Source organism: Dipteris shenzhenensis, chromosome 13 (genome assembly GCF_047967505.1).
Source record: "Dipteris shenzhenensis isolate YYH24624 ecotype China chromosome 13, Dip_SZ_1.0, whole genome shotgun sequence".
Taxonomy (NCBI): Eukaryota; Viridiplantae; Streptophyta; class Polypodiopsida; order Gleicheniales; family Dipteridaceae; genus Dipteris; species Dipteris shenzhenensis.
The window spans coordinates 39,794,808-39,822,250 of record NC_141608.1 but is presented as its reverse complement, the minus strand read 5'-3'; the positions used below and the strand labels follow the sequence as shown (position 1 = coordinate 39,822,250).

Genomic DNA, 27,443 nt, shown 5'->3' with positions numbered 1-27,443 from the left:
GAAGGATGGAGCTTGAACTGCAATGATTGTTGATGAGTTAGCATATATGGTGAGGGTGTCAAAGATATAGAGCGCTGGCTATGGAGGAGCTTCACCTGTGCCACAGAATGTTTACCTCCTTTCCGGCCAAGTCTTCAAGCATCAAGCACATGTTCTCCCGCCTCCCCTTCTCGTCCATCCCCCTCTCACCTCCTCAGCTGCCCCCGCCTTCCTTTGCATTGCCATCTCTCTCCTCCAGATGGGTCTTCACATCTTTGATTCATTGCAGCAATCACTCCCTCTCCCTTCTGCCTGCTGGCACATCCCAACTTACTTCATTTGAGCCTTCTCATGGTATTCTTTATCTCGTTTTCAAGTTTGCGTTGTGGGTTCTTTAGACACAGCGATCTTGTCCTGGACTGATATTTTCCTGTGTATTTTCTCTCTCCCATAATGCAGTCGCAAGGACAGTTTTGGGTCGTACCCGAGTCATGACAAGGGAGAGCCCAACCTCGCAGCTTAACGAAGGGCTGTCGCAATTCGAAGCAGTTATCGGTATCGAAACACACGTGCAACTTTCAACTTCCACAAAGGCCTTTTGCTCTTGCCCTTCGCAGTATGGAGCAGAACCAAATGCTAATGTCTGTCCTATTTGCATGGGTCTTCCTGGCTGCTTGCCAGTGTTGAATGCGAGGGTGGTAGAATGTGCTGTCAAACTGGGGCTTGCACTAAATGCCGAGCTGACAATGAGGTCTAAGTTTGACCGAAAGCAGTATTTTTATCCAGATCTCCCCAAAGGCTATCAAATCTCACAGTTCGATATTCCCATTGCGAAGAATGGCCACATAGATATCGATCTACCTGTAGAATTTGGGGGGGGTCATCGTCGGTTTGGTATCACAAGAGTCCACATGGAGGAGGATGCTGGCAAACTTGTCCACGCCGGAGGAGACCGTCTTTCAGGTTCATTATATTCTCAGGTAACAGTCTATAGCGAAATTGAAGCATATTGTAATTATTGTATATTTGTGGATCAATATTATTTGTATCCTAAGGTTATTTATTGAAGACTGTATGCTCGATTCACACAAGGACTATGTGCCCATTCATGTAATTTAGAATACATGAGACCTGCAGAGGTTTACAAGTTCATGTGATCAACAAACATAGCTAGATGAGTAGACATTGGCAGAAGAGTCATGGCAGAACGTTGAGTTACAGACGATGTCTTACGAAAAGACGTGGACATTTTGTGACACCCTTCTTGAGGTTTGAGAACTTAGGTCTTGCACTCTTTACTTGATTCAGTAGAAATTCATTGCTACTCTTGTTAGAAAAGCTAGCTCATTAGTATCTCATCCTTTGCTTATGCAAAATGGGGTCATAATTTCAAAAAAACGATGATCACTGTTTTCTTTCCACTTTTAATAAAAGCACAATCAAACTGCTGCCCACACTGAATGTGGAATTGTGCATGACTTTAATTTGAAAGTGGATGACCAATCGTTGTAAAAGAGAGAATACCACATAGCTATTGGGTTGCAACAGCTTTCCCTTCGAGAGAGTAATTGAAGGCACTTCAATGGAGGGCATGCGGGTTACTCTCTCCAAGACTCAGACAGGTTGCAGACAATGTATCCACTGCTGCTTTATCACCTGTGAGGGTGTGGCAGCCTGCTCCGCAGTCTTCTAAATGGCTGAGCTTGTCCAACCCTGGCTGGCTGTTCTAGAGCTGTGGAGGGGTATACCTAGGTGACTTCTCACCGTGCCTAACCCTGCTACTCCTGTGTGCTTTTGCTGCTGCTGATTGAGGTCCGGAGTTGCCGCTGGCTGGTACCAAATATGGGCTGAAAGCCCACCTTGTATATGTTGGAAAGGTCACCTCCCCATCGCTAAGCCCCCTTATGAGGAGAGCATGGGGGGGGGGGGGGTCGGGACCTGGGTCCTGAGGGATGGCCACATGGGCAGGCATCAGAGAGACATACCTGGAATGATGGCATCATCATATGCGCTGGATATGGCAGCATGTAAGGGCAGGATCAGCGCATGGAGTATGAGCCAAGAAGCGCCACATGGTGGGTGTTCGTGGGCAGGCACGTGGCCTGCATCAAGCCTGGAAACAGACGGAACAATGGGGCCGGCAGAAGGCTGGCACATGGCAGAGATATGACACAACAGGGTGGCCATAGACTAGCCTGGTTAGGGCTTGTTGGAGCCAGCCTACCAGGGCAAGCTATGGGCAAACCAAGGGGCTGTGCCCCTGCAAAGTTATGGCAATTGGCCCTGGTTTTATACCCCAAGAGAGGCCAGAACAGGTCGGCCAGGAGGGGGGAAACTGACCGACCAGGCCGGCCAATCTGTGGCATTTGGGTTGGTAGGATTCCCAGCCCTAAGGGCCTATAAAAAGAGGGCATGTGTGCTCTCATAACTCATCTTTGGAGCAGCCTTTTGAGGAGCAGAAAGCAGCAGCACCACGAGCCACAGTTGGGCCTCAACCTGGAGGTGAACTAAGGCAGGAGGGCTGCAGACTTATTATACTCATTGGCAGCCCACCTAGGCTGGTTTGCAGACAGCAAGATGCAAGGGATAAGGGGAGGGGAGGGGGAAGGGGAAGGGAGAGGTGAGGAAGGGAAGGAGTGGGGAGGGGGACTCCCTAATGCATGCTTTGGCGGCCGTGGCCACCAAGCCCCTAATGCATGCTCTTGGAAAGGGAGGGGAGGGGTGAGGAAAAGATGGAGAGGGGAGGGGCCTAACAAATACATGCTCTGGTGGCCGCGGCCGCCAAGCCCCTGCAAAAATAAAAAATAAAATAAAATAAAATATTGCAGGGGCTTGGCGGCTGCGGCTGAAGATCTTTTGGACGGAGAGTCTACATATGCTTGAGGTGGAGCACGCGGGCTCAAGTCTAGATATATCTGGCAGATAGTAGAAGTACGTGGTAAGATCAAAGGACCACGCTCTGGCGGAACTTTGGATCTATCTCTCTTTTGCATTGTGTACATAGCTTTGGACGGAAATATATATTCTTTTGTAGCTTCTATATCTGGCTGGATGATTGTCTATTGATGAGTCTGCACATCTATGTGATGCACATTAAGTAAAGAAGTTTGTGATTCCACTCCCCACACACATTTGTGAGCTCTTGGGCTATTCTATTAGTATTCTGCTGTGCGTGCTCTCTCTTGGTCGATTTCTAACATGGTATCAGAGCCCAAGTAGGAGGCTCATAGGTGTGGGAGCGTGAAGGCAAGGACCTTACTGAAGGACGACCTTGATTCAAAAGCTCTTGGGAATCGACTTCCACGACTGGAGGAGAGTGCCCTTGCGAGAAGGAGGGTGACTCAGGTTCCAGCCAGGTGCGTACAGAGTTCTCGTCTACGGAAGGTTGAGTTTGTGCGACTTTGCTATGTAGTTTAGCAGCAAAGATGTTGATTTTCGAAGCCTCTCCAACCCCTCCTTCCCCTTCCTCCTCCCCCAGATTTCTTTCTTTCACCATCCCTAACTCTGGAGAGTCTGGGAAACTCGATTGGACAAATTACCCTATCTGGAAGGTGAAGATCCGAAGTCATTTACTTGCTCGGAAGTTGTGGAAATTGACAACGGGAGTGGAGGTGAAGCCGAAGGATATGCTGGACAACAAGGGGGAGATACTCATACTAGTAGATGGAGAGGAGTTCGAAGCTTGGGAAGATAGAGATGCCGACGCCCTGGCATTGATCACAGGGACTACGGCGGACTCTGTGCTTCCACACATTCAGATGGTTGACACGTTAGTAGAGGCGTGGGCCACTCTGAAGGATTTGTACGAGACAAATAACACATCCCAGATCTTACTTTAGCATCAGCTCTACAACTTGGATATGGATGAGGAAGATTTGGTACATGACAGTGTCACAAGAAACGTTTCGAGATTTTGACAGATGTTTCGTCTAGAATCGTGTAAAATTAGTGTATTTTATATAAATAATAAAAATAGTGTATTTTTTATAAAAAAAATTTCAAAAAAACTCACGTTTCGCACGTTTCTTAGAAACCTTTTGGGCAGAAACGTTTCTTCACGTTTCTACTATTTGAAATGCGCTTTTTGGTGAGAGAGGTACATGATCACTTGACGAAGGTCAAGGTGGTAAGGGATCATCTAGCATCAGTTGGTTAGAAGGTGGACTTGTGCCAGTTGGCCCTGATGGTACTGAGGAGGCTACCGCGGAGTTTCCAAAGCTTCGTTACGACTGTGACAAGAGGACAGAGGACCAAACCTCTAACTTTTGAGGAGTTGGGTCCATTACTGCTCTTGGAAGAAGATAGGGAGAAGCTCTACAACAACGATATATTCTTGGGATTTCATTTCTCTAGATGGTTCTTTTATTGCGGACCTTGCCAAAGGAAGGACGGGCTGAAACAGACCCTTAGTGCATGGTGCCTGGAAGACTCCAGATTGTTCACTCATTATGAGGGGGACAACTGGAATATTGTGGCGTCTGGATTGCTCGAGTTCGAAGGCGGGAGCGTGACATGGCAGCATGTAAGGGCAGGATCAGCGCCTGGAGTATGAGCCAAGAGGCGCCACATGGTGGGCAGGCACGTGGCCTGCATCAAGCCTGGAAATAGACGGAACAATGGGGCCGGCAGGAGGCTGGCACATGTGACATGGCAGAGATATGGCACAACAGGGTCGGCCATAGAGTAGCCTGGTTAGGGCTTGTTGGAGCCAGCCAACCAGGGCAAGCTATGGGCAAACCAAGGGGCTGTGCCCCTGCAAAGTTATGGGCCAATTGGCCCTGGTTTTATACCCCAGGAGGGGCCAGAACAGGTCGGCCAGGAGGGGGGAAACTGACCGACCAGGCCGGCCAGTCTAGCACCTGGGTCGGTGGTATTCCCAGCTCCTTGGGCCTATAAGAGGAGGGCCTTTGTGCCCTCATAACTCATCTTTGGAGCAGCCTTTTGAGGAGCAGAAAGCAGCAGCACCACGAGCCATAGTTGGGCCTCAACCTGGAGGTGAACTAAGGCACGAGGGCTGCAGACTTAATACACTCAATTGCAGCCCACCTAGGCTGGTTTGCAGACAGCAAGGTGGAGAGATCTTTTGGACGGAGAGTCTACATATGCAAAAAGAGAGGCAGTTGGGTCACTGGGTCAGCGGTAGGGAGGAAGGCTGGTGCTATGAAAATCGATTGTGTGTCAGGCCATAGAACTCGCACCGACGTGTTGGAAAGAGCAAAGCATGTGCAGGAGAGGAGCAGAGCAGGGCAGGATACTATAGATTCAAACCAAAAACTGAAGAGATGATGGAGCTGGAACAGAGTAGAGAAGTAGTGGAGGAGGGGGCAGGACTAAGCACTAGGCCAGAGTAGGAGATAAACTTCCCCATAAGGACCCACCATGGCATTGATGCAGATTTGGGGTAAGTGCAAGTAGCCTGAAGGTGTGTTTGTAGGGCATGGCAACGAGGCCCACCTTAGCAAGGAGCATGCATGCCTAGTGTTTTGAGAGTGCCACGGAGGTAGGAGAACAACTGTTGGCTGTGGATAGGGGTCCACATCTAGGTAGCATTCTGCTACTAGATGGTGAGACACTGGGCATACGTTGGTATTGTGTCCGTTGTGGATGGATGTATAAGTTTTGTTGGTTCTACATCTCTCTTGTGCATTGCTCATTTACTTACTGCACATGTGTGAGAAGTGCACCGGAAATGAACGGAAGACAGAGAGAGAACGCCTCACACACACACTGAGGAGAGAAAGGAGAGAGAGGCACAAGAGAACTGCAAGTGATCTCTGGAGAAAACCCCGCTACAACTGGGGGAAAACCACGGAAACAACGGACTGCTCGAGAGCTCGGAACAGACAGCTCAACTCCCAGGTGAATAGGGAGCACGAGGGAGTGAAAGGACTGGTCCATTACCTTGCTCCACAGGTGATGCTGTGGGCTGGCTCTGCACCTCTGCCAGGCTTCACATGATGCACAGCTGGAAGGACTGTTCCAGCTCTAGAAGATGGATGAAACACCAAGGAGGGGGGCCTATAAATAGCCCCAGCCTCTCCCTGGTCGGTCAGCAAGAAGGGGAGCTGACCAGCTGCTCTCCCTGGCCGACTCATATGCAGGGGGACCGACCCCCCTCTGCCCTCTATAAAAGGGATGGCTGGCAGCCCTACTGCACCTCCTAGAGGGCCGACCACCTGCCTTGCTCATGGCACACAGCCCTATAAGAGGGCACACACCTCTATCCCTAGAGGGGGCCGACTCAGCATGCTCTACATGAGCTGACCAGGCCTGCTGCTCCCCTATAAAGGGCTCACCTCCTCCAGCATACAAGGAGGTTGCCTAGCCTACTAGATCTACTCACGGGGTGGGCACACCCACAGCACAAGCCCTTTCTCTCCCTACCCTAAACTCACACTGGGTGGGCACACCCACAAACACTGGCCCTCTCTTATCAGGAGATGTTGATCTCTAACACCCCCTCTCACCTCCTGGATGGAACAGAGACGCCAGGGAGCTGGGTGTGCAGCTGGAACAACTAGAGGAATCCATCATGTGATGCTCCACCGTTGAAGACCGCCACAGGTACTGACGAAGAAGTCCCCTCATGGCTTGAACAGCCTCAGTATGATCACTGGAAACTTGGAACTGTTGCTCCTAGGCCATAGGTGGTAGGTACACTCGTTTGGTCTGGTACGGATATCTTGGGTCAACTGGTACAACAATCCAACTGCTGGTATTGGTACAGGTACAACAAAAATCCAACTGATACTACCTCCGGTGCAAGGTCTGCTTCCTTGCATGGGCACCTGTATCGTAGAGCTAGATAGCCCCCTCTCAAGTCCAAACTGGTATACTGTCGCCAGATCGATGAACTTCAGTGCTCCAATGGCAATGGGCATATAACAGCTCGCTAGGATCAATCAACTATGTCTGAGTTCCAGCACTGGCAATCTCCTGACCCATCCAGATCTCCAGCAACATCAGACAATAGCTGCAGTAGAACACTAGGAGACCCCCTCTGGATCTGCGAGGTCATAATGTCCAAACAAACTAGAAACCGATAACATACTGCCACCTGAGTCAACGGCAACTACTCCTCGTGGCTCGAGGTGTCACCGGCCTTTGGAATCCCCAAAGGGTGGTGGATACAATTACTGAGCAATTAACAGAAATGACAGCCACTTAGAAAATTCAGATTTGCAAGAAAGAAACTTTGAGCAACAATCCCAGAGCTAGATTGCCCCGAGGTCACACCTGACACCCTATTGGCCATAAAACATGGCGCTCCTTGTGGTATTTCTTTAATATTATCAGAGAGATCTATTTTACAACAGAGCCATAGCTTGGCCAATATCTGATAGATCAATCACTGAATACTGATAACAGAAACCCTAGCAAACGGATCATCGTCTATGATATATCTAATAGAGTCATGGCCCTTTCTTTATTTCAAGTCATCATTTGTTCCACGTCTAAAGACAATAGGTTTGAGTGTACTATGGTTATTAGAGCACTCTTTAACACCGTGAAACTCATGTTATGCATGATACCCTATAACAATGTGCAACTTTATCCTCTTTTCTTCTTAGACATGGAATTTGCATATGAAATTATTGCACGAGTTTTGCGTACTTAGCTTGGTGGCTATGCAAGTTTGGTGTTTAAAGTATACGGTCATAGTATCATGGCTAAGATCCATATAAAACTCCAAATCTTATAGATATTGCCTTCATGTTTTTAAAGCATGGATGATGGCAAAGTAAGAGTAAGAGATTACAAAGCTTTATTGATGCCGATTTAGGACATGTAGTCACAGTTCATACCTCAATTTTGGTTTCTAGTAACTTAAGAGACCTTTTCATGAAAGGCACAAAATTTCGATTGCACTCTTTTAGAGAGTCTTGCCTTTTAAAAGCTATCGATAAGGGAATCTCAAAGTTTGTTTTGCAATTAGAAGAATGTTTAGGAGTTCAAAATATCTTATTAGAATGGAAAGGGAAGATTTTGAAGAAAGTTGCTTTGAAACTAGAAGAAGTCCCTTCGGTTAATTGCTCAAAGCAAAGTAACCATCTTTCTAAAGAAGATGAAACTGTCTTTTCTTATATAGACAAATGTTCCAATAACTTTGTTTTCATTTGCAAAAAGTTTTATATTTTCACTTATGAATTTGAGTTTATGCAACGTCTTATTTCTATCAATACCTGCCCTATCATTTTACATAAGCTTAGCCAAGTTAGGTGTTTTATAGATGATTTATTTGTACCAGATGTTCCTAACTTTCAAGACTTTATGGTACAAAGATGCTAGTGCTTTTGGAGAAGGAATCTATCCTTGTGACTCTTGTGAACTGAACTGCACTTCAAGAGGGGATTCTTGTGTTTTCTTAGATCTTAGAATTTCTCAATCTACCATAGGATTAGAGGTTGATATATACGATAAACGTGAACAACCTGAATATAGTGGTTTACACATTATAAAAATCCCTCACTTTGACTCAAACATTTCTGATTTGGCAAAATATGGAGTCATTTCTTCCCAATTCCATAGATCTTCCCGCCTTTGTACAACTAAGGAGTCTTTTATCACTCAATGTAGTAATTTGATCACTTTAGTATAACACAAGAGGTATAATCAAAGGAAAATAATGAAAAAAGTACGCACAATCTTAGATATGAAGTCTTTGATCTATGGTGTATCGGCCTTGGGTATGTTTAGAATGATTGAACATAAGCTGAATACAAAAAGCGGGGAGCTGAATAGCCCGTTTTTCTTTTAGTTTCAAAAGAGAGTTTGTTTGAGTATGCTTGTGCTTTCTTAGTTAGAAATGTATTTTGCCTCTTTGTAGGAAACGATACGTAAGTGTAAACTTTAAAGGGCCATTTAGCTTTTTATGTTTCAAAAGAGAGAGAGAGAGAGAGAGAGAGAGAGAGAGCAGTTTTTTGGAAGATTTTGTTTCTTGACTTGCTTGTTTATTTTTGCTGAGTCACCTGCTTCCTTTCTTCTTTATTTATTGTTTTCTTTCTCTTTTGTTTATTTGACTTATTTTAGTAAGCACTAGGTTTGCCCAAGAGACTCCGCGGGTCTTTAGAAACTCAGGATAGTTGCTTATGCTTGGGCACTGATGACGACATAAGTGTTGCTTTGCTTGCTAAGTATGTCTTCCTCTTTGTTTTTCATAAATGTTTTTGTTTACCTCTTTTTTCTTCTCTTTCATTTTCTCTTTTATTTTCTGTTTAGTTTTTTGATCTTTAGAACAATAAAAAATCTAAATTTGTATGATTGGACTTATTCTAGTCTTACAAAGGTATATATACATGGATAATGACATACAACTCTTAGTTGCTATCATCTTGCAGAACAACTCTCAACTTGCATAGTTCTCAAATGACTTGTACAAACTCTTGAATAATCTCATCAAAATTGTGCACAACCGTTTTGAATTAGGAGACGTTTTCTAACTCACAATTGCACAAGACAATTCCTTGCAAATAAAACTACTTCACCAATCTGTTGCCACACTAGCATGGTTTGTTATACTTGATTGATTTGCATACAAAAAAACTTTGACTAATCGTGGGAACGAGCTTGCCCTTCTGCAATTTCTTTCTTTCAGGAAAGGCTTTCACTTGGCCAACATATGTTGTCGAAACATCCACCTCAAACATAACTTGCTTCGTGATTCAATTTGACAGCCAACCGACGCTCCGTTTTGTAGAAAATGATAGCAATCTGCACTCTTTGTAGAAACGAGAGCAACTTCGCCCACCTTAAAACTGCCAACCTTGTCCTAATGCCAACTATAACACTCAAGTTGCTCCCCTATGCAATTGACAATACTGACAACATTGTTCTAATACCAACTATAACTCTCAAGTTGCTACCCTATGCTGCTACATGTTCAAGCTGTACATTGTACAACACCAAAGAAACCCACAAGCTTGCAAGAGGTGTCACCTCCCAACCAAAAAGTGATGATTCTACATGCTTGCAGAATCCTAAGGCACAGTCCTTGACCCTAAATCCATACCCCACGTTCTTTTTGCCATGTGGGTGCCACGATTTTACCAAATTTTAACCTTGTGGGTATCCAGCCCTCTTGCAATCACACAAAAGACCTCATGGTGCAATATTTGACCACGAGGTCAACCCACATGACTCCAGCAAAACCACGTGAGGTCTTACATCAAAACCCACACATTATGTACAATCTTGAGTTTGTGTCAAACCACGCGATGGCCTCTTTAAATGTCCGTTGTCAACTGACTTGTCCGAGGTCGTATGACCTTCAAACTGGAATGTGACAACTAATGAGAAGATTCAAATAACTTGGCCTACTGAGTTACTTTTCTTTAAAAAGAATATTTAGCTGTGTCATGCCTCGCTTAAACTCCCTGTTTCTTTCTCTCTCCTCCCTGCCTTCTTTCTTTCTCATTGCTTGTTCACTCATTTTTCAAAAAGTTATTTTATAACATTGGTTATGTTCTAGTCTGATGAAAGTGTGTGTGAGAGAGAGAGAGAGAGAGAGAGAGAGAGAGAGGACAGAGAGAGAAATTAACTGCCCATTGGAAATGCCTAGGTAGATTTAAACAGGGCAGGAGTTCCTCTGCTGGAAGTGGTCTCAGAACCTGATATGCGCTCTGGTTTGGAAGCAGCCGAATATGCTGCAGAGCTGCAGAGACTTGTTCGCTATCTGGGCATTAGTAATGGCAATATGCAAGAGGGTTCCTTACGTTGCGATGTTAACATTTCTGTCAGACAGAAAGGGGAAGAAAAGCTTGGCACCAAGGTCAGAATAAAGCTTTCGACACATTTATTAGTGTTTCTTCTCTATTATTGTCCATTGGAGGCAGATGTTCTGGTGTACATCTTTGGTAAAGTGCTGATCAAAAGCTTGTAAACTGTTTCTTCTTTGTCTGCATATTGTAAACATAAATTTGAAGATTAAAGCAAGTTTGATACCATTGACACTGTGGCATATCAGCTGGTCCAGCAATTGACCAAGCTAAATGCTAGTGATGATGAGGAAGCAGGCTTGTAGGTCAGTTGAGATCATGTGTGTACATTCAAAGATCAACAGAAACATAGGGGGTACTCAAATCAAGGGAATCCTGTTGTCACAATTATCACTAGGGAAGTTGAACCTGCAAGGTACCTTCATAAGGAAGAGAAAAGGGAGGAAACAAGATGAGATAAGCAGCTTTACAATGTCTTTTGAGGTGGCCGTCTTAGAATTTAGAGGCTCTTTCTTTGCATCTAGAATGCAGCAGAGACAATTGGTCCACAATCAAAGAAGTGTTCTTTCCGTTCTACACTTACTTTTCCTTGGATTCGGTACACTGTTGTTACTATACTCTACAAAAGACAAGTCCTTGCAGTGCTCTCAAACAACTTAAGATTCCCTATTGCACTGGCCTGCAACTCAGCTTATCTACAACCCCGTGACAAAGCGATGAGCTCCCACCAACTTGCTGGGCATGAGTTCTAAGGAAAACAAATTGAATGTGGGTTGGTCAAAAGGAACGTTTCTAGCCCCTGGCCCTGTGTTTTAGTGAATTTAGGGAGGCCTCTGCTTGTCTACAGTAAAAGAAGTGTCAGGTTACAAATACAGGTTTGAAGACTGCCCATGTCAAATATGGACATTGTAATGTATAGTCTAGATAAACCACAATTTTCTGGGTGGGTGCATTCTATCCCAGAGTGGTTTAAGAATTGTATCTGGACCAGTATGTAGAAGTAAAACTCTTTAGGTCATTGATTTGAAGAGCTGTTCCCGTTTTGGCATTTGTTCTTCTTTCCTGAAACCGCGATATAATATTAACTGTCTAAACAATTCACAGGCCTATTTAAAACTTGTGTCCACCTCAATAAGGTTATTTCTTCCTAAGATGATGCATTTGATGGCAGGTGGAGATCAAGAACATGAATTCCTTTTCTGCAATGCAGCGTGCTATAGACTTTGAAATTGTAAGGCAGGTCTCACTACATCAAGAAGGGAAAGCTGCAAAGATTGTGCAAGAAACACGCCTTTGGGAAGAAGGATCTCAGGTTGGCCAGCTTGTTTTCTTTAGTTGTTGTTTTCCCTAGTTATGCCACATATCTCCCTCTAAAGATGGTTCATTTCTACTGTGTACAGCGGACAATTACTATGCGAAGTAAGGAAGGGTTGGCTGATTATCGTTACTTTCCTGAGCCAGACCTTCCAGAAGTAGTGCTTACACAGGGAGTGATCGACAGAGTTCAAGCCGAATTGCCAGAGCTTCCTGATTCAAAACGCAGGCGGTATGAAGGCATGGGATTAAGCATGCAGGATGTGCTCGTGTTGGCAAATGATTCTGACGTAAACTTTGAAACCTGACACTCATGAACAAGATCCCCCTGCAGAGTTCTCTATGTTGATCTAAGCTAATTGAGGTACTGTGTGTTTCTTTTGTCAGGTGGCTAATTTCTTTGATGAGGTGTTGAATGCCGGAGGCGATGTAAAGATGGCAGCAAATTGGATAATGGGTGACATTGCTGCATACTTAAAAACTGAAAAAGTAACAATAAGTGATGTAAAATTGACTTCGGAAGCTTTGGCAGAATTGATCTCATTGATCAAAGATGGAACAATAAGTGGCAAGATTGGGAAGGAGGTAGAACTAGAATTGCCAGAGTAAACATTTGTCTTTGCATTTGATATTGTGATTCCGGCCACATTTGCTGTGAAGGCACAACCGTGATTACTAATCGTTTTCCGTCGAGTACTAGGTGCTGCCTGATTTGCTCATGCGGGGAGGAACTGCAAAGGCTATTATTGAGGCAAAATCTCTCATGCAGGTAGATAATATGAAGGCCCTATCAAAATTTCAGTAGGTTATTTTTATTGCACTCCCTTGAGACACAATTGGTTGAAGACCTGTTTGACCTATTACTATTCCATTCATCGGTTTGCCGTCAATATCGCCTGCCATTGTGTATCCTCACTTGCATGCACTTGAGAAGATAGTCTGTCACTTGGTGGCACAATTGGACATAGTGTACTACAATGCTGATCTTGACATAGCCATATATGATTGGGAGTAGTTCATCAAGGATATTTAAGCCGGATTTTTTCCACCCCAGGTTTTTCACGTTCAATTCTTTGTGCTAGCACTACGGGCCATGTAGTTAACTAGTCATGACCACTCGCGAATCGTTTCATGCAAGTAGGGACGAGATCATCAATGGTCTCTGTTCATTCTTTTAGTGGCATGTCTGAAACTTAAAGCCAAAGCACTATGCATAGCTTATGAGCTTAGTTGGAACTTCGAGTCAATAAGCAAAGGTCATGGACCTAAAGGTCCCCTCAACAACAAGTTTCTTCTTAAGCGAAGGGGTCCCAAGACTAGAAAACTCCAGATAGCAAGCCAAAAGTAAAGTGTTTGACTCAATCCTGTGTAGAGATTTTTCTTGCAGGACTTCCTTGACACAGTACAAATATCTTTTGGAGCAAAGTACAATAAAGAAGATTGTCCATGTGATTGTCACTTTGGATGACACTCTTTGCAGGATGGATGGAACTTATGCACAGATATGTAAAAGGAATATGCCTAATTTAATTGGTGAGGTCTTGGTGGAGGAACTGACAACAATAGAGAGGCCCACATGGAAAATTGGGAGAAATCCCTTAAACGAAGGGCACTAAAAGATTAGGGCCAACAACAATATCTGGCTGCATTTTATGTACATAATTCCAGAAAAGCCTCCACTTTGAGACATTGCAGAGGCTCTGTACATTGTATGTAAAGCACTTAAGTGTTTGATACATGAAAGAGATATATACAGAAAAGTATAAGTATGAAACAAGATATCAGAGAGGCAAAGCCTCTGCCTGCATGGGCTGCATGCCTTCGTGATCCATGAAAGATATAGCATGCTCCCCTTCTTCAGAATCACATATGGGGATGCCCTTCTTCAAAACCCCCACCCAATCTTGAAGGACAGGAGCTGAAGTGGAAGCCTGGCCTGGTGAGGGAGAAGAAGCATCCCATTGACGAGATTGAAAGGGGTGTTGCTTCAACACAACCACCTTCTTAGGCTGTTGAAAACCATCCTGATCTGTTCCCCCAGATTCCTTCATCTTCTCTTTTTCTTTTTCTTTTCCTTTTCCAGCAAGTGATTGCACCTGATTAATTGGTTTAGCATTCTTTGCTCCATTTCTATTTGCTGCCTTAACTTGCAAATTCTCATTCTTTTCCCTTGTCTGGGGCAGCAAGGCATTAGGAGGGGGTTGATGCAGAACCATTGGGCATTGAGAGGCTAGATGCCCAAACTTGTGGCAGGCAAAGCAAGCTCTTGCAAACACACCCCATTTCAATTCAAAATACTTTTTCCCCAATTGCACACGCTCAACTTCCACTGCAATAGAAGGAGGGGTAGGTGTGTCAGTGTCCGAGAGGATGCAGAATCTGTTACGATTTCCCATGGGGCGTGGAGGACAAATGACCTGTCCCAAAGAAGCAGCCAGTCCAGGCAATTCTTCATGCATATAATCCGGGAAGTTAACAACCTCAAGCCATACAGGACAATGATGGCGTATAAGACTTTGGTAATCCTTATTTGGGGACCAAGGCATAGCATGTACCATCTGCTTCCCATAGAAGAGGGGAGAAAGCTCAAGTAGCCTCTGCTTGCACAAGGCATGTGATAAGTGCACCTCATAAAAGCCTCTAGATGCAAAATTGACACCCTCTACAAAGCATCCTCCAAGGATGGACTTGATCCACTGTGCAACATCACTGGCTGTTGGGATTCTATCTGGAAAGAAAATTATAACCGCGGTTTGAGATAGCTTCCTGAGAGGATTCACGAGGGATGGCAATTTCAATTTGTATGTGACCTCTGGAACTGGTTTGCCCCATTCCTGTCGTGACTGCTGAAAGTCATCCTTAAGTGTATCAAACACATATTGAGCTTCCATAGTAAGCTCGTCATCTTGTGATGCGGGCTGTGAAGGACGGCGCTTGGCATCTGCGGGTCTTTCTTTTCTAGCATATGTACAGACATCGGAACCTGAAGCCATGATTGAAATATGGCAAGGCAAGAAAGAGCTGTACGGAGAGAAATAGAGTGAAAGATAAACTAGATAGAGAAACTGTACGGAAAAGCACAGGGGAAAAATCCCGGAACTGTACGGCAGAGACTGCACGGAATAAAATGTACGGAAGAGACGGTACGGGACAGACTGTACGGGACATCAAGGAGACGGTACGGAGAATTCTGCACGGACAAAGATGGACTGCACGGAAATCAACGGAATTTGTACGGAAGAGGCTAGGTTGTACAGAGAAGGTGACGGGCGCTGAAAAGACTGCATTGTACGGAGGGACTGACAGAAACCGTACGTGCGTACAGAAAAACAGAGGTCAGAGAGCTATACGGGCCTGCGCGTAGATTTGGGCAGAGATGTCGACTCTACCGTACGTGCTGGCACGGCCGTCCAGAAAAACCGTACGGTGACCGTACGGGCGTACGGACAGAGGGGGGAAGGCCTGCAAGGAGGTCTTGGCGAGGCACACACACACGCACAGGCCACACACACTCACCACACACACACACACACCGACGCACTGTCGTAAGACACACACACACACACACACGCGCGCGCGCATACATACATACATAGATGCTCGTTTGGGAGAGACAAATGAAATCGTTTAGACTTCACAATAGCTTAAATGAAGAGATTTGGACTACTTTTTGATTAGCCTTCTCCTTTAGTGCTAGCCTTAGTACAAAGACTTTGTATAAATGGATGCTCAAGTATGTGTGGGTGTGTGGATCTGTATGTGTGAGAGCATACTTTTATACTATGGTCTACCCCCACTGTTGGGCGCTGATGACGTCAGTGGGGATGTCATAGTAGCTAGTCCCTGCTATGCGTGATGGAGTTTATGGTTTTCAATCTTATGAGTGACTATCGTGAGATTGAAATTGCACTATGTTGTGTTTTTAGAGGATGAGTTTGGGAATGTTCGTGGATTCATTTAGGTATTTGCTTCTGCTGTATTAGCGGACATGCAAATTTCACCTTGTGAAGTTTTCGTCCAAGTTGTGGCCTGCTGGTATTGCGATAATTCTTTCTATCTTAAATGATGCGTTGCCCTATCCGCTAGATTTAGATTTAGATGCTCGTTTGGGAGAGACTAAAATGAAATCGTTTAGACTTCACAAGCAGTTGTAGCTTGAATGAAGAGATTTGGACTACTTTTTGATTAGCCTTCTCCTTTAGCATCATGGCTGAGTTTGCCCTTCACCTCCGGAGTGCTGACAGAAACTCAGTATGAAGACTTTGTATAAATGGATGCTCAAGTATGTGTGGGTGTGTGGATTTGTATGTGTGAGAGCATACTTTTATACTATGGTCTACCCCCATTGTTGGGCGCTGATGACGTCAGTGGGGATGTCATAGTAGCTAGTCCCTGCTATGCGTAATGGAGTTTATGGTTTTCAATCTTATGAGTGACTATCGTGAGATTGAAACTGCACTATGTTGTGTTTTTAGAGGATGAGTTGGGGAATGTTCCTGGATTCATCTAGGTATGTATATATATATATATATATATATATATATTTGTATTTATGTATGTATGTATGTATGTGCTACCATGTGGGCAACACAAAGGAGCAAGTACCTGGCAGTTGGAGGCCACCATGGTGGGCAGAACTGGTATGACAGTGCCACGTGGCTGTTTGTGATTGGAGGGGGCAGAACTGCGCAGGGAATCCAGCAAAGAAAAGTACAATGACCTGTTAGGTGACGTCAGCAGCTGTACAGAGGTTGCCAGTAGGCTGTACAGAGCAGTTTGGAAGGGCTCTAGGGCCTGGAAGAGACCTGAACAGTTGTGGAACAGTTCCAGCAGGTAGGTGCCTTGTTTGGAGTGGTTTTGCGCCTGGTATGGGACCTAAAACAGGGAAGATTCAGGGAAGGCCTGCCTGGGCGAGTGGCAGCCTGCCACATGGTCAGGTAGGGCCAGCAAAGGGCCTCAAAATTATTGCTTACCAGGTCGGTTGGACAGACTAGAAAATCGGCCAGTAGGGGGCTGCTGGGTCGGCCAGTTTGCCCCTACTGGGTCGGTTGGTTGAGGGGCTTGGTGTCCTATAAAAGGGAGGCACTTGGGTCTCATTCCACATCCACCAAAGCAGCATTCAGCCACATGGTGACTAAGTCTACAGAAGGTCAGTGAGGACAACGCGGGCTCATGGATCTAGAGGTGCCAAGGTGATAGTAGTACAACTTTTGGTAAGATCAGATGATCAGGGTTTGATGGGACTTTGAGCCTCTTTTGTATTTGTCCATTTGAGGACAGAAATATATCTTTTGTTGGAGCTATATCTCTCTTGGTTCACAATCTATTTACTGGCTCGCACACTTTTTTTTTTTTGGGGTGAAATCTTTGATTGATTATATTATATGAGTAGCATCCTCAAAACAAGGTGCTACAATTACATCAACTGAAAATTTCAGTATATGCCAAAAAGACCTCATGATCTATGCAGCGGGTCTGCAAGTAATCAAAGAAAGATTGCTGCAGAGAACGCCTAAAAAAGCCAAACAGAGAGAAAGTAGGATCACCAAAGACTTTACAATTCCTATATGTCCATAAAGTCCATAGTGCCCAGTAGCGAATCCAAACGAAGAAAAGATGAAACTCCGGTTTGGATGGATAAAACCCAAATAGCCAGAAGAACTTCCCAAATGGAACAGATGGGAATCTCGCTCGTAGGCGTTGTCGAAGCAGATAAAAAAACTCACGAGAGCATGGACAATGCCAAAACAAGTGAGGCATAGTCTCCAAAGAAGCAGAACATCTGTGACAAAGTGCAGGAGCAATGTGTCGATGAGCTAATAGCTGTCTAGATGGAAACACTCCCAAAAGAACTCGCCAAAAGAAAACCGGTTAGCGAAGCGGTACTTTATAGGCCCAAAGTTGCTGTAATCTTTTCCTCCACCGCTTGGCTGGGCGATGCATTCGCTAAACAAAATCACCTCTCTGTGAAACCCAAGGTTGAGGCAAAAGGATTTTATACAATGCAGGTACAATAATCTGAGATAGCCTCAAAGGACGAGAAGAGGACCCTGGAGAAGTCAAAGTCCAATCTTTCAGCCGGTCTTGGAGTTCCAAAGGAGGAATCGGAACAAAAGGCGAAAGCATAGAAGTAATTTGTCGCCACAAAGGACGATAATGAGAGCCCAATCCATATCTAGTGGTTGCTAGAGAAAAGGGGAGCACAGTAATAGTACCAGCATCATCTATAACATCAGCAACCAAGGTGATGCCTTTAAACGAGACAAAGTAGGAACGTCGAGGTTCTTGTAAAGCCAAGGGAGGTTGAAAGACTTTCGACCAGTGAATGCTTTCAGCTCTCAAAGAATTCTCAAGTAAAGATTGCCGTCCATTCCATTCCAAATGAGAAGGAACATTCTTTTAGTCAAGAAGCAAGTGGGAGACAAAAGGGAAGCCAGGCAAAGTGCCATCAATGCAGCCAAAAAAGAAATCCCATTGATCGAGTTGCCAATGCCCAAACACAGAAATACTGATATGAGTGACCAGAGTCCTAATCATAAGAGCCCAAGGCTGATCACCTTGTAGAAATTGCAGCAACATTTTCCCCCTGTGGGCAAGAATATGCACATGAATATCCGTGATGTTCAATCCACCATGCATTTGGGAGAGCAAATGTGATGCGTCGAAAGCAGCCTGAGACTCTTTCTGCCATGTTTGGATCGCCAGAAGATTTCCATAAAGACAGACATGAAAGATGTAAGATCTGCCTTAGTGAACATGATCAATGGCAAGTACCGAGCACCAAAGCCTGCCAGGCATAATCCAAATGTATCTGACGAGAGAGAGGCTAAATAGCATCAGAGACCAAGGCTTTAAAGTCAACATGATCTAGATAACTATTATTAATCAGCAAAAGCCTTCGGCAAGGCAATCTGTCACTGGGAAATTCATGTAAGGAAAGCCTCAACCAAAGAGGAGCATGATTCGAATGTGTGAAAGCATGATCAACCCAAATTTGACAAGTAAAGGCATCACAATGCTGTGGATCAACCTGATACCATCTGTCCAAGCGCGCCCGATAAAAAGATTGAGCATTATGCTAAAAGGCATAGCCCGGAAGCATGGGCTGTAATTCCTTTCAGAGATCAACCAGGCGCAACTGAAGCAAAAAATCGACCATGCCTGTGTTTTAGAAGCCAACATATGAGTGTGGTTTGAGGTGTGTTGTCACCTGATTGAGGGGCATTATTAAAGTCACCACAAATGAAGGCATGTTGTTGCCATGGATAGCTATGCATGGTGAACAAGGCGTTGAACAATAATCCATCTACCATGGCGATCATTGAGAGACACAACAGGTTGAAGGTCGTGCTTTACCAAAAAAGCCACACCAGAAAAGGAGTGCTCTCCAGCATAGAAGATATCATAACCAGCAAAATGGCCTATCTGACCAGATCAAAGCTCTATCATGAGAAGATTGGGGGACATAAATTGATGCAAATTCAAAAATTTCCCCTTGAACAAGGCATTGAACAATCATCCATCTACCATGGCAATCACTGAGAGCCACAACAGGTTGAAGGTCGTGCTTTACCAAAAAAGCCACACCAGAAAAGGAGTGCTCTCCAGCATAGAAGATATCATAACCAGCAAAATGGCCTATCTGACTAGCATACATATGCTGATTATGCTCTTGCAAAGCAACTATATCAGGCTGCAATTGCCTGATATGCATCTAGACCAGTTTCCATTTGCGACCATCACACATTCCCTGTACATTGAGAGTAACACACTTCAGAGGATCAAGCATATTTACAGTTTTGGGACAGGTATGTACAGCAACTAACGGACTGTCTACGTCTGCATTTCCACCTCAATGTTTGGGCCTCTGCCTTGGGATGAAGCATCAGCCTGAGGAGAGACAAAAGTGCAGCAACTTCTTCTTTAGGAAACAAGGTCCAATTTGCAGTCACAGCAGCCTAGGTCAAGCCAACACCAGAGTTTTCAGCAGGTGCTTTTCCATGAGAGGATGCACCACTCCCTAGTCCGAGAAGGCAAAGGTCGCCTGGGGGAGATCACTTTGCGAGGAGTTTGCCATCCATCAGTCAAAAAATCCCCCCCCCCCCCCCCCCCCCCCCCCCTTCCCCTAAGGTGGAGAGGACAAAGGCACATGAAAAGAAGCATTACCATTTGAGACAACTGGGGCTTTGCCTTTGTCTTGAACAGAGAAAAACTGTTTGACCCCTTTGTTTTTGACCACAGAAGAGGCATTTGCATTCTTATTCAAAGGTTGAACCATTTCAGCTTGCACTGGCATCTGTGGAGCTTGGGAAGGGCATTGTGAAGCCATGTGCCCAAATTGCTTGCATTCAAATCAAGCACCTGCAAACAGTCCCCACTTGAGCTTGTAAAAAGGCACTCCCCATGGAAACATTATACACACATGGTTGTGAAGTACACGTAAGTATAGAGGTTTTGGATCCTGTAGTTAAAACACTTCCGCGTGTAATTCCTGGGATGCTCTTGAGTCTTCCACTGCTGCGGGATACCGTCTATATAGGTTCATTTTTAACATAGGATATAGGGAAAACTTCTAACGATTTTGATTTAGGTGGGACTCTACAGGGTGCTCTTACTCATGAGACTTTTGGAACCATGATTGTAAGAGTTCATGCCATTGGCTCCTTCCAATGCTCATATGACAACCAAATGGTCTGTTATCGCTTGCTTTAGCCTAAGACTTACTGAGATGGGGACTTGGCTCTATTGTATGTGCCCATTTGACGACTTTTGACTCCAAGCTAATTTCATAGAGCTTTGGCTATTACATTGCTTACCATGATTGTCCTGTAGCTCTTTGCATCCTTTTTGTCAGTACTACTTTGGAAATAGAAATTATTCTGTGTGTTTGCCATTCCCTCCGACGCCCTTCCTCATTTGCTAGCAAGAACTTCCTTGGCTTTTCTGTCCTTGTAGGTTTGGTGCCTTACCATTTGGTAATGTCTTAATCCCTCTCCTATTGTGATGAGAGGCTTTAATGTGACTGACCGATTCCCTTGGTTTATTTCCTCGTATATTTCAGAAGGCTGTTCAACAAAATCTACCAAATCTCCTCACCTTATGTATCCCTTTTGGCATGGAGTTTCCCATAGAATCTTTTGGGGTCCTTGAATTTCTTGAATTGTTTGGCTTGTTTTATCCTAACAAAGTTTCCCTCTTTTCTCCCTACAAAGTCTGGTGCTCTTTTTTGTTGCTGAAATTTCTGCCTCATCTGCTGTCTTCCATCCCTCACTGTTTTCTCTTCATTCTCCTTTCTTCTTTGCTGGCCGTTTTGGAAGCATGCATGAGCAAAATCACTCAAAATGAAGTTTGTTGCTCATCCTAGTGCAAGTCTATCTCTAATGATATGAATTACACCATTTATTTGGGAGGGATAATGTTTTTTGGCCAGCCTCCATTGTCTGATCATCAATTTTAGAACTCTTCTATGTCCTCGGCAGTGTTGGAGCTGACTATGAGTATGAGACTTGACCTTGTGCTGGTTGTGCTTGCACGCATGGCTGACTAGACTAGCTCCATTGCATATGGGTAGGCCAAAGAATCCACGTAGAGTAAGGAAATGCCTTATTGCAGAGGTGACGTTTCTATGTTCAGTAGTTCTTCACCATCACTTTTATATGTCCTCATTGTATCTGTCTCTCTCTTGCATCCAAATGGGGCTAGTACTGTTGACATGGTTGCTTGTTTGGCACCTGTTCTAGCATTGGTAACCTGCCAGCATAATTGTACTCTCCCTTGAAGTGCAAGAAGGGGCTAGTGTTGGAGATATTACCATTGCCTGTATAAATGGGAGAGTGAAGAGTAGCAATGTAGCACACTGCCCTGCATATTTTCTCTCTACCTTGTCAGATCTCAAGCCAAAGTTATTTATTATTTGAGTCATCTTTCGCCATCATTTTGTGAGAAGTGCAGCAGAAATGAAGGGAAGAGGGAGAGAGAGATAGCACGCCTCACACACACACACACTGAGGAGAGAAAGGAGAGAGAAGCACAGGAGAACTGCAAGTGATCTCTGGAGAAAACCCCGCTACAACTGGGGGAAAACCTCGGAAACAACGGACTGCTTGAGAGCTTAGAACACACAGCTCAACAACCAGGTGAATAGGGAGCACGAGGGGGAAGGACTGCTCCACTACCCTGCTCCTCAGGTGATGCTGTGGGCTGGCTCTGCACCTCTGCCAGGCTCCACAAGATGCACTGCTAGAAGGACTGCTCCAGCTCTAGAAGATAGGAAATGAGGGGAGAGGGGAGGCACATATATAGCCCAGCCCCCCCCTAGTTGGCCAGCATAGTGGGCACCGGCCAGCCAGCTCATGAGGGCCAATCCTCAGCCCTAGGGTCCGACCCCTACAGCCCTTATATGAAGCTGCACAAGGCCCCAAAGCAAGGGCCTGACAGCTGACAGCCAGGGCTCTAGGGCCGACTGCCCCTAGTCCTCCACAAGGTGCTGCCTCAGCCTCTAAGAGGGGCTGTACCATCTGCCCTCCAGCCGACCTGCACAAAGGAAGGGCCGACCCAGCTCTACCCTCCATAAGGGCTGAACTACTGCACCTCAAGGGCCAACTGACATGCCACCCTCCAGCCTCTAGGCCTCCCCAATACGCCGCAAGATATGCCTACACAAGGGCAGCCATGGAAGGGCATGTGAACCAGCATGGGGCCCAGGAGGACTACGCAGTACCTACCCTAGTCTATCCTCACGGGGTGGGCACACCCACAACAGAGGCCCTCACTCTCTACCCTAGCCTCACTCACCGGGCGGGCACACCCACAAGCAAGGCCCTCTCTCTCTACGGTGACATCAGGAGATGACCTCTGCCTGCTGGAACAATTGGAGGGATCTGTTGTGTGATACTCCACCGCTGAAGACTGCCACAGGTACTGTCGAAGAAGCCCGCTCGTGGCTCAAACTGCCTCAGCACGATCTATGGAAACTTGAAACTGTTGCTCCCAGGTCATAAGTGCTAGGAACACTCTTCTGGTCTGTTACTGGTACAGTGGGTCAACTGGTACAACAATCCAATTGCTGGTATTGGTACCTGACGCCATAGAGGATCGTGGAACAAAAAATCCAGTTGATAGTGCCTCTGGTGCAAGGTCTGCTTCCGTGCATGGGCACCTGTATCTCAGAGCTAGATAGCCTCCTCTGAAGCCCCCTCTCAAGTCCAAACTGGTAGATTGTCTCCAGATCGATGAACTTCAGTGCTCCAATGGCAACGGGCATATAATAGCTCACAAGGATCAATCTACTGTGTTTGGGATCCCGCACTGGCAATCTATTGACCCATTCGGATCTCTAGCAGCATCAGTCAATAGCTGCAGCAGAACCACTAGGAGACCCCTTCTCGATCTGCCTGGTCATAACGTCCAAACAAAATACAAATTGGTAACATAACTGCCACCTGAGTCAGCGGGAACAACTCCTTGTGGCTCGAGGTTCGCCTGAAAGCCTTACCTTGATAATTGACTACTTGCTCGGTACACTTGACCGGCAGGTCCAGCTGCCACAAACAAGCAAGCAATCCTCCATCTAGATCTGGAAAGCTTGCTGATAGCTCCTGCCAAATGCTACTAAAAGGTGGAGTAATCGTGGTCGCAGCAGTCACACTATTGGCCAATTGGTTACTGGACCCCTCTGCGTTCCTTCGGGGACATTGACGCCAATAATGACCTTGCTGGCCACATCGGTTACACGTACCGGATGCCTTGAGAGCTTCACATTCCTTAGCTGTCATTTGCTTTCTGCCTTTTTGATCAGCTGTCAAAGCCTCAGGCTGATTGTCATAGGTACGATCGATGAAGCGCTCCTGTTGGTCAAGCACCACGGGGACCAATTCCTCCCAGGTCAACTCATTCACCCTACCATTGGTGATTAGGGATGAATAGAAGGCCCCGTACTGAGAGGATAACTGGGATAGGAGAGTTATGGCCATGTTCGTTGATGAAATCTGCTTCCTTGCCTGGAGGATTTCCTGCTGTTCCCGCATCGATGAAGCTGTCTTGGGATCCAACCACCTCATCTGGACGTCCAGTGAGACCCTCTTCATGGGAGAGATTCAGTTATACATGGATGCCAAATGCTCCCAAATACTTTTGGCCACTGTCATCTGCTTCACATGATTAATCACCTGAGGAGTACAGGTTAAGAAAGATAAATGATCTTACCCTAGCATTAACACGGTGCCACGGATGGGACAAAGTCTCGGCCTCCTTCAGAGCTAGGATGCCAAGGTCCTCTGCCAAGGGATCTGGTCGGGCAACACCCATTAAGATGAAATCTGCCATGTCGTATGACTGTAACACGGATTCCATCACCTGCCAAATGCTGTAATTGAGCCCATCTAACTGCAGGTCACAATCGGGAACGTGGGCAACATTGGAATTCTAGTCTTGTTCTCTGCCATCTCGGACAAAGTCGCCATGTCGGAGTGAAGAGGACGATATACTGAAAGAGAAGGTGGATGGGATGGAAGGGATCTGAGGGTTGAAATAAGGAGAAGGCGGAAGAAGAGGATGAAGGGGCTGACAGCCCAGTGTACCTTCACACCTTGCTTTACGTCCCTTGGAAACACCTCCTCTCTGATCCGAAAACACCCTTCAAGTTACCCCTTTGCTGGTCACCCGAACAGTCCACTCCTCAAATACGCTCCTCCTCAAAGACATGAGGGAGTGGAAGGACTGCTCCACTACCCTGCTCCTCAGGTGATGATGTGGGCTGGCTTTGCACCTCTGCCAGGATCCACAAGATGCACTGTGGAAGAACTGCTCCAGCTCTAGAAGATGGGAAATGAGGGGAGAGGGGAGGCACATATATAGCCCAGCCCCCCTAGTTGGCCAGTGTATGGGGCACCGACCAGCCAGCTCATGAGGGCCGACCCTCAGCCCTAGGGGCTGACCCCTACAGCCCTCTGAATGAGGCTGCACAAGGCCCCAAAGCAAGGGCCTGACAGTCGACAGCCAGGGCTCTAGGGTCGACTGCCCCTAGCCCACCACAAGGTGCTGCCTCAGCCTCTAAGAGAGGCTGTATCCTCTGCCCTCGAGCCGACCTGCACAAGAGGAAGGGCCGACCCACCGCTGCCCTCCATAAGGGCTGAACTACTGCGCCTCAAGGGCCAACCGACATGTCACCCTCCAGCCTCTAGGCCTCCCCAATGTGCAGCAAGATATGCCTACACAAGGGCAGCCATGGAAGGGCATGTGAACCAGCATGGGGCCCAGGAGGACCACACACTACCTACCCTAGTCTATCCTCACGGGGGCCAGCACACCCACAACAGAGGCCCCCACTCTCTACCCTAGCCTCACTCACTGGGCGGGCACACCCACAAGCAAGGCCCTCTCTCTCTCTACAGTGACATCAGGAGATGATCTCTAACACATTTATGATTTTTCCCCAAGTCGCTCGTGATGTATCATGCAGTTCTTCTGAAGTCTTTTCCACCTATGTAGCTCACCTTGTTTCAGATAAAGGTCTTTGTGAGAGATCTACTATCATCGATACCCAGGCTTGTGTTGCCTTTAAGTTCCCGTCTCTCTACCACCAAAAAAATTGCAGTTGCTGATAATATGGTTTTTGATACCATATCCTTTTCTATGGTTTGATCTCCTACATCTCAAACATTGATCATGAGGGTCTTGAATCATGCTTTACGGCACTTTGCTTGCCCATGTCTAAAACCACTGCCAGCCGTTCTTCCTTTGCTTCGTGTACTTTTAGCTCAAAGTAACCTTGGAGTGTACAGCATGCTGTTTTTGGAAAAATAGAACTCCATTAGGAAATTAGAGTATTAACCTAGTTAGATGACACAGTCTATACGTTCTCGAGGCAAGTGTATTAACAAGAGGTCATGAAGATGAGATAAACAAGTGGCTGATGGCAAGGTGAGAAAGCAGGTGCTGTCTGTGATGTACGTAATATAAGGAGGTATACTCTACTCATTATCAAAATTGCATGTTAGAACCTACTGCCTTTTGGGGCAAATGTGCTGTTGGCTAAATAGAGAGATTTCAGCATTCGATCTTTCAAGAGTTTGGAGTATGATGGATACAAGTGATTGCTAATATCATGATGTTATGAACTCATTGTGGTATATTTTGTCCAGATTTCAGACCTTGCTGTTATAGAGTCCATGGTTGACAAGGTTCTGGCAGCGAATCCAAAGCAAGTAGAACAATACAAAGCTGGAAAAACAAAGTTACAAGGATTTTTTGGTGGACAGGTGCATTGGATGATCCTTCAAGATTATTTCTGGAATTCTTGATCTGTTCCTCAAAACAGTGTTAGAAATTAGTATGCTAATGCTGTGTGAGTGCATGAATACTTAGGTTTAATTTCTTTGCAAGCGACCCGTACCGACTTTTGGGGTTTGATATTAGTAGCCCGTCGTAGCTGTTTGTCAGTGCTTTCATAATGATCTGCTGAATATTTGTGAAAGGACTTGTGAACTGAAAAGCAAACGGATTTTTTCATGTTTACTCTGCTACATTTGCTTATAAACTTTAAATCATTTTCTGTATTTGTATATATATGGTGCCCTCTTGTGAGTGGCCTGATGAAGCCCAATTTAGTAACTTTGAGTTTATGTCGAGGTTTATGTTGCCGCTTGCCAGATCATGAAGGCTTCAGGTGGAAAGGTTAATCCCACATTGATGAACAAAATCCTGGTCGAAAAGTTGAATGCTAAGTGAACCAGTAACATTATGGACCGTATAATCCTTTGCACAACTGTAGAAGATGCCTTACGTCTTCTTGGGTAAGACAAAAATCCATGATTTTGAGCTTCTAGAAGGTACTCCTCATTCTTTCCGAAGTTTGTACCCGACTGACGTGTTTTGTGGGCATGTGCATGTGTGTTTTGCAGCTCAATAGTTGATTGACACCTCTGTAATCTGGAGGTGGTCAAGATTTCTCCAATCTCGAGAAGAGGTGCAAGCGTCTTTTTTAATTCATTCATATATTAGTGGGAGGGCTTTTTATCAATCTGTTCTTCTGTTTAAACCACAGATTCTTGAGCAGTGTGTGAAGGCAGAAGCAAAGGAGATTGAATCTAACATAGGGACATCTGTTTAAACCACAGATTCTTGAGCAGTGTGTGAAGGCAGAAGCAAAGGAGATTGAATCTAACATAGGGACATAATTGATGTGACTCCTCCACATACATACTAATATCCTCACTGAAACCAAATAGTCATGAGTGGCGAAAAAAAGCTGCAAGAACCCCATAACTTGAAGTAAAAAAGCTCTATATTTCAAACCAACAATTGGTATGTATCATAGTGGAGCTGGGTTCTTATCGCACTGTATTTCAATTGTCCTAGTAATGCCAGGTTTAAGAATCTACTGTGCCCAAGCATTAATCAGTTGGATGGAGAGGAATTGAATAACTGCTCGTTATT

At 45.4% G+C, this 27,443-nt stretch overlaps 1 protein-coding gene across 2 annotated transcripts; it reads left to right on the top strand.

The window, feature by feature from the left end:
* On the top strand, positions 1-27,443 carry GATB (GLU-ADT subunit B). Of its 2 annotated transcripts, XM_087384069.1 has the most exons (11): positions 1-333; positions 439-959; positions 10,538-10,747; positions 11,866-12,006; positions 12,095-12,298; positions 12,396-12,593; positions 12,709-12,777; positions 26,150-26,266; positions 26,658-26,800; positions 26,909-27,030; positions 27,104-27,443. In XM_087384069.1, exons 1-9 carry the CDS (start codon positions 81-83, stop codon positions 26,733-26,735), a joined length of 1,791 nt encoding a protein of 596 aa, XP_087240195.1. In that variant the 5' UTR covers positions 1-80; the 3' UTR covers positions 26,736-26,800; positions 26,909-27,030; positions 27,104-27,443. The 2 variants fall into 2 exon arrangements, with proteins under 2 accessions (XP_087240195.1, XP_087240194.1); XM_087384068.1 differs by lacking the exon at positions 27,104-27,443 and having other exon boundaries at positions 26,909-27,103.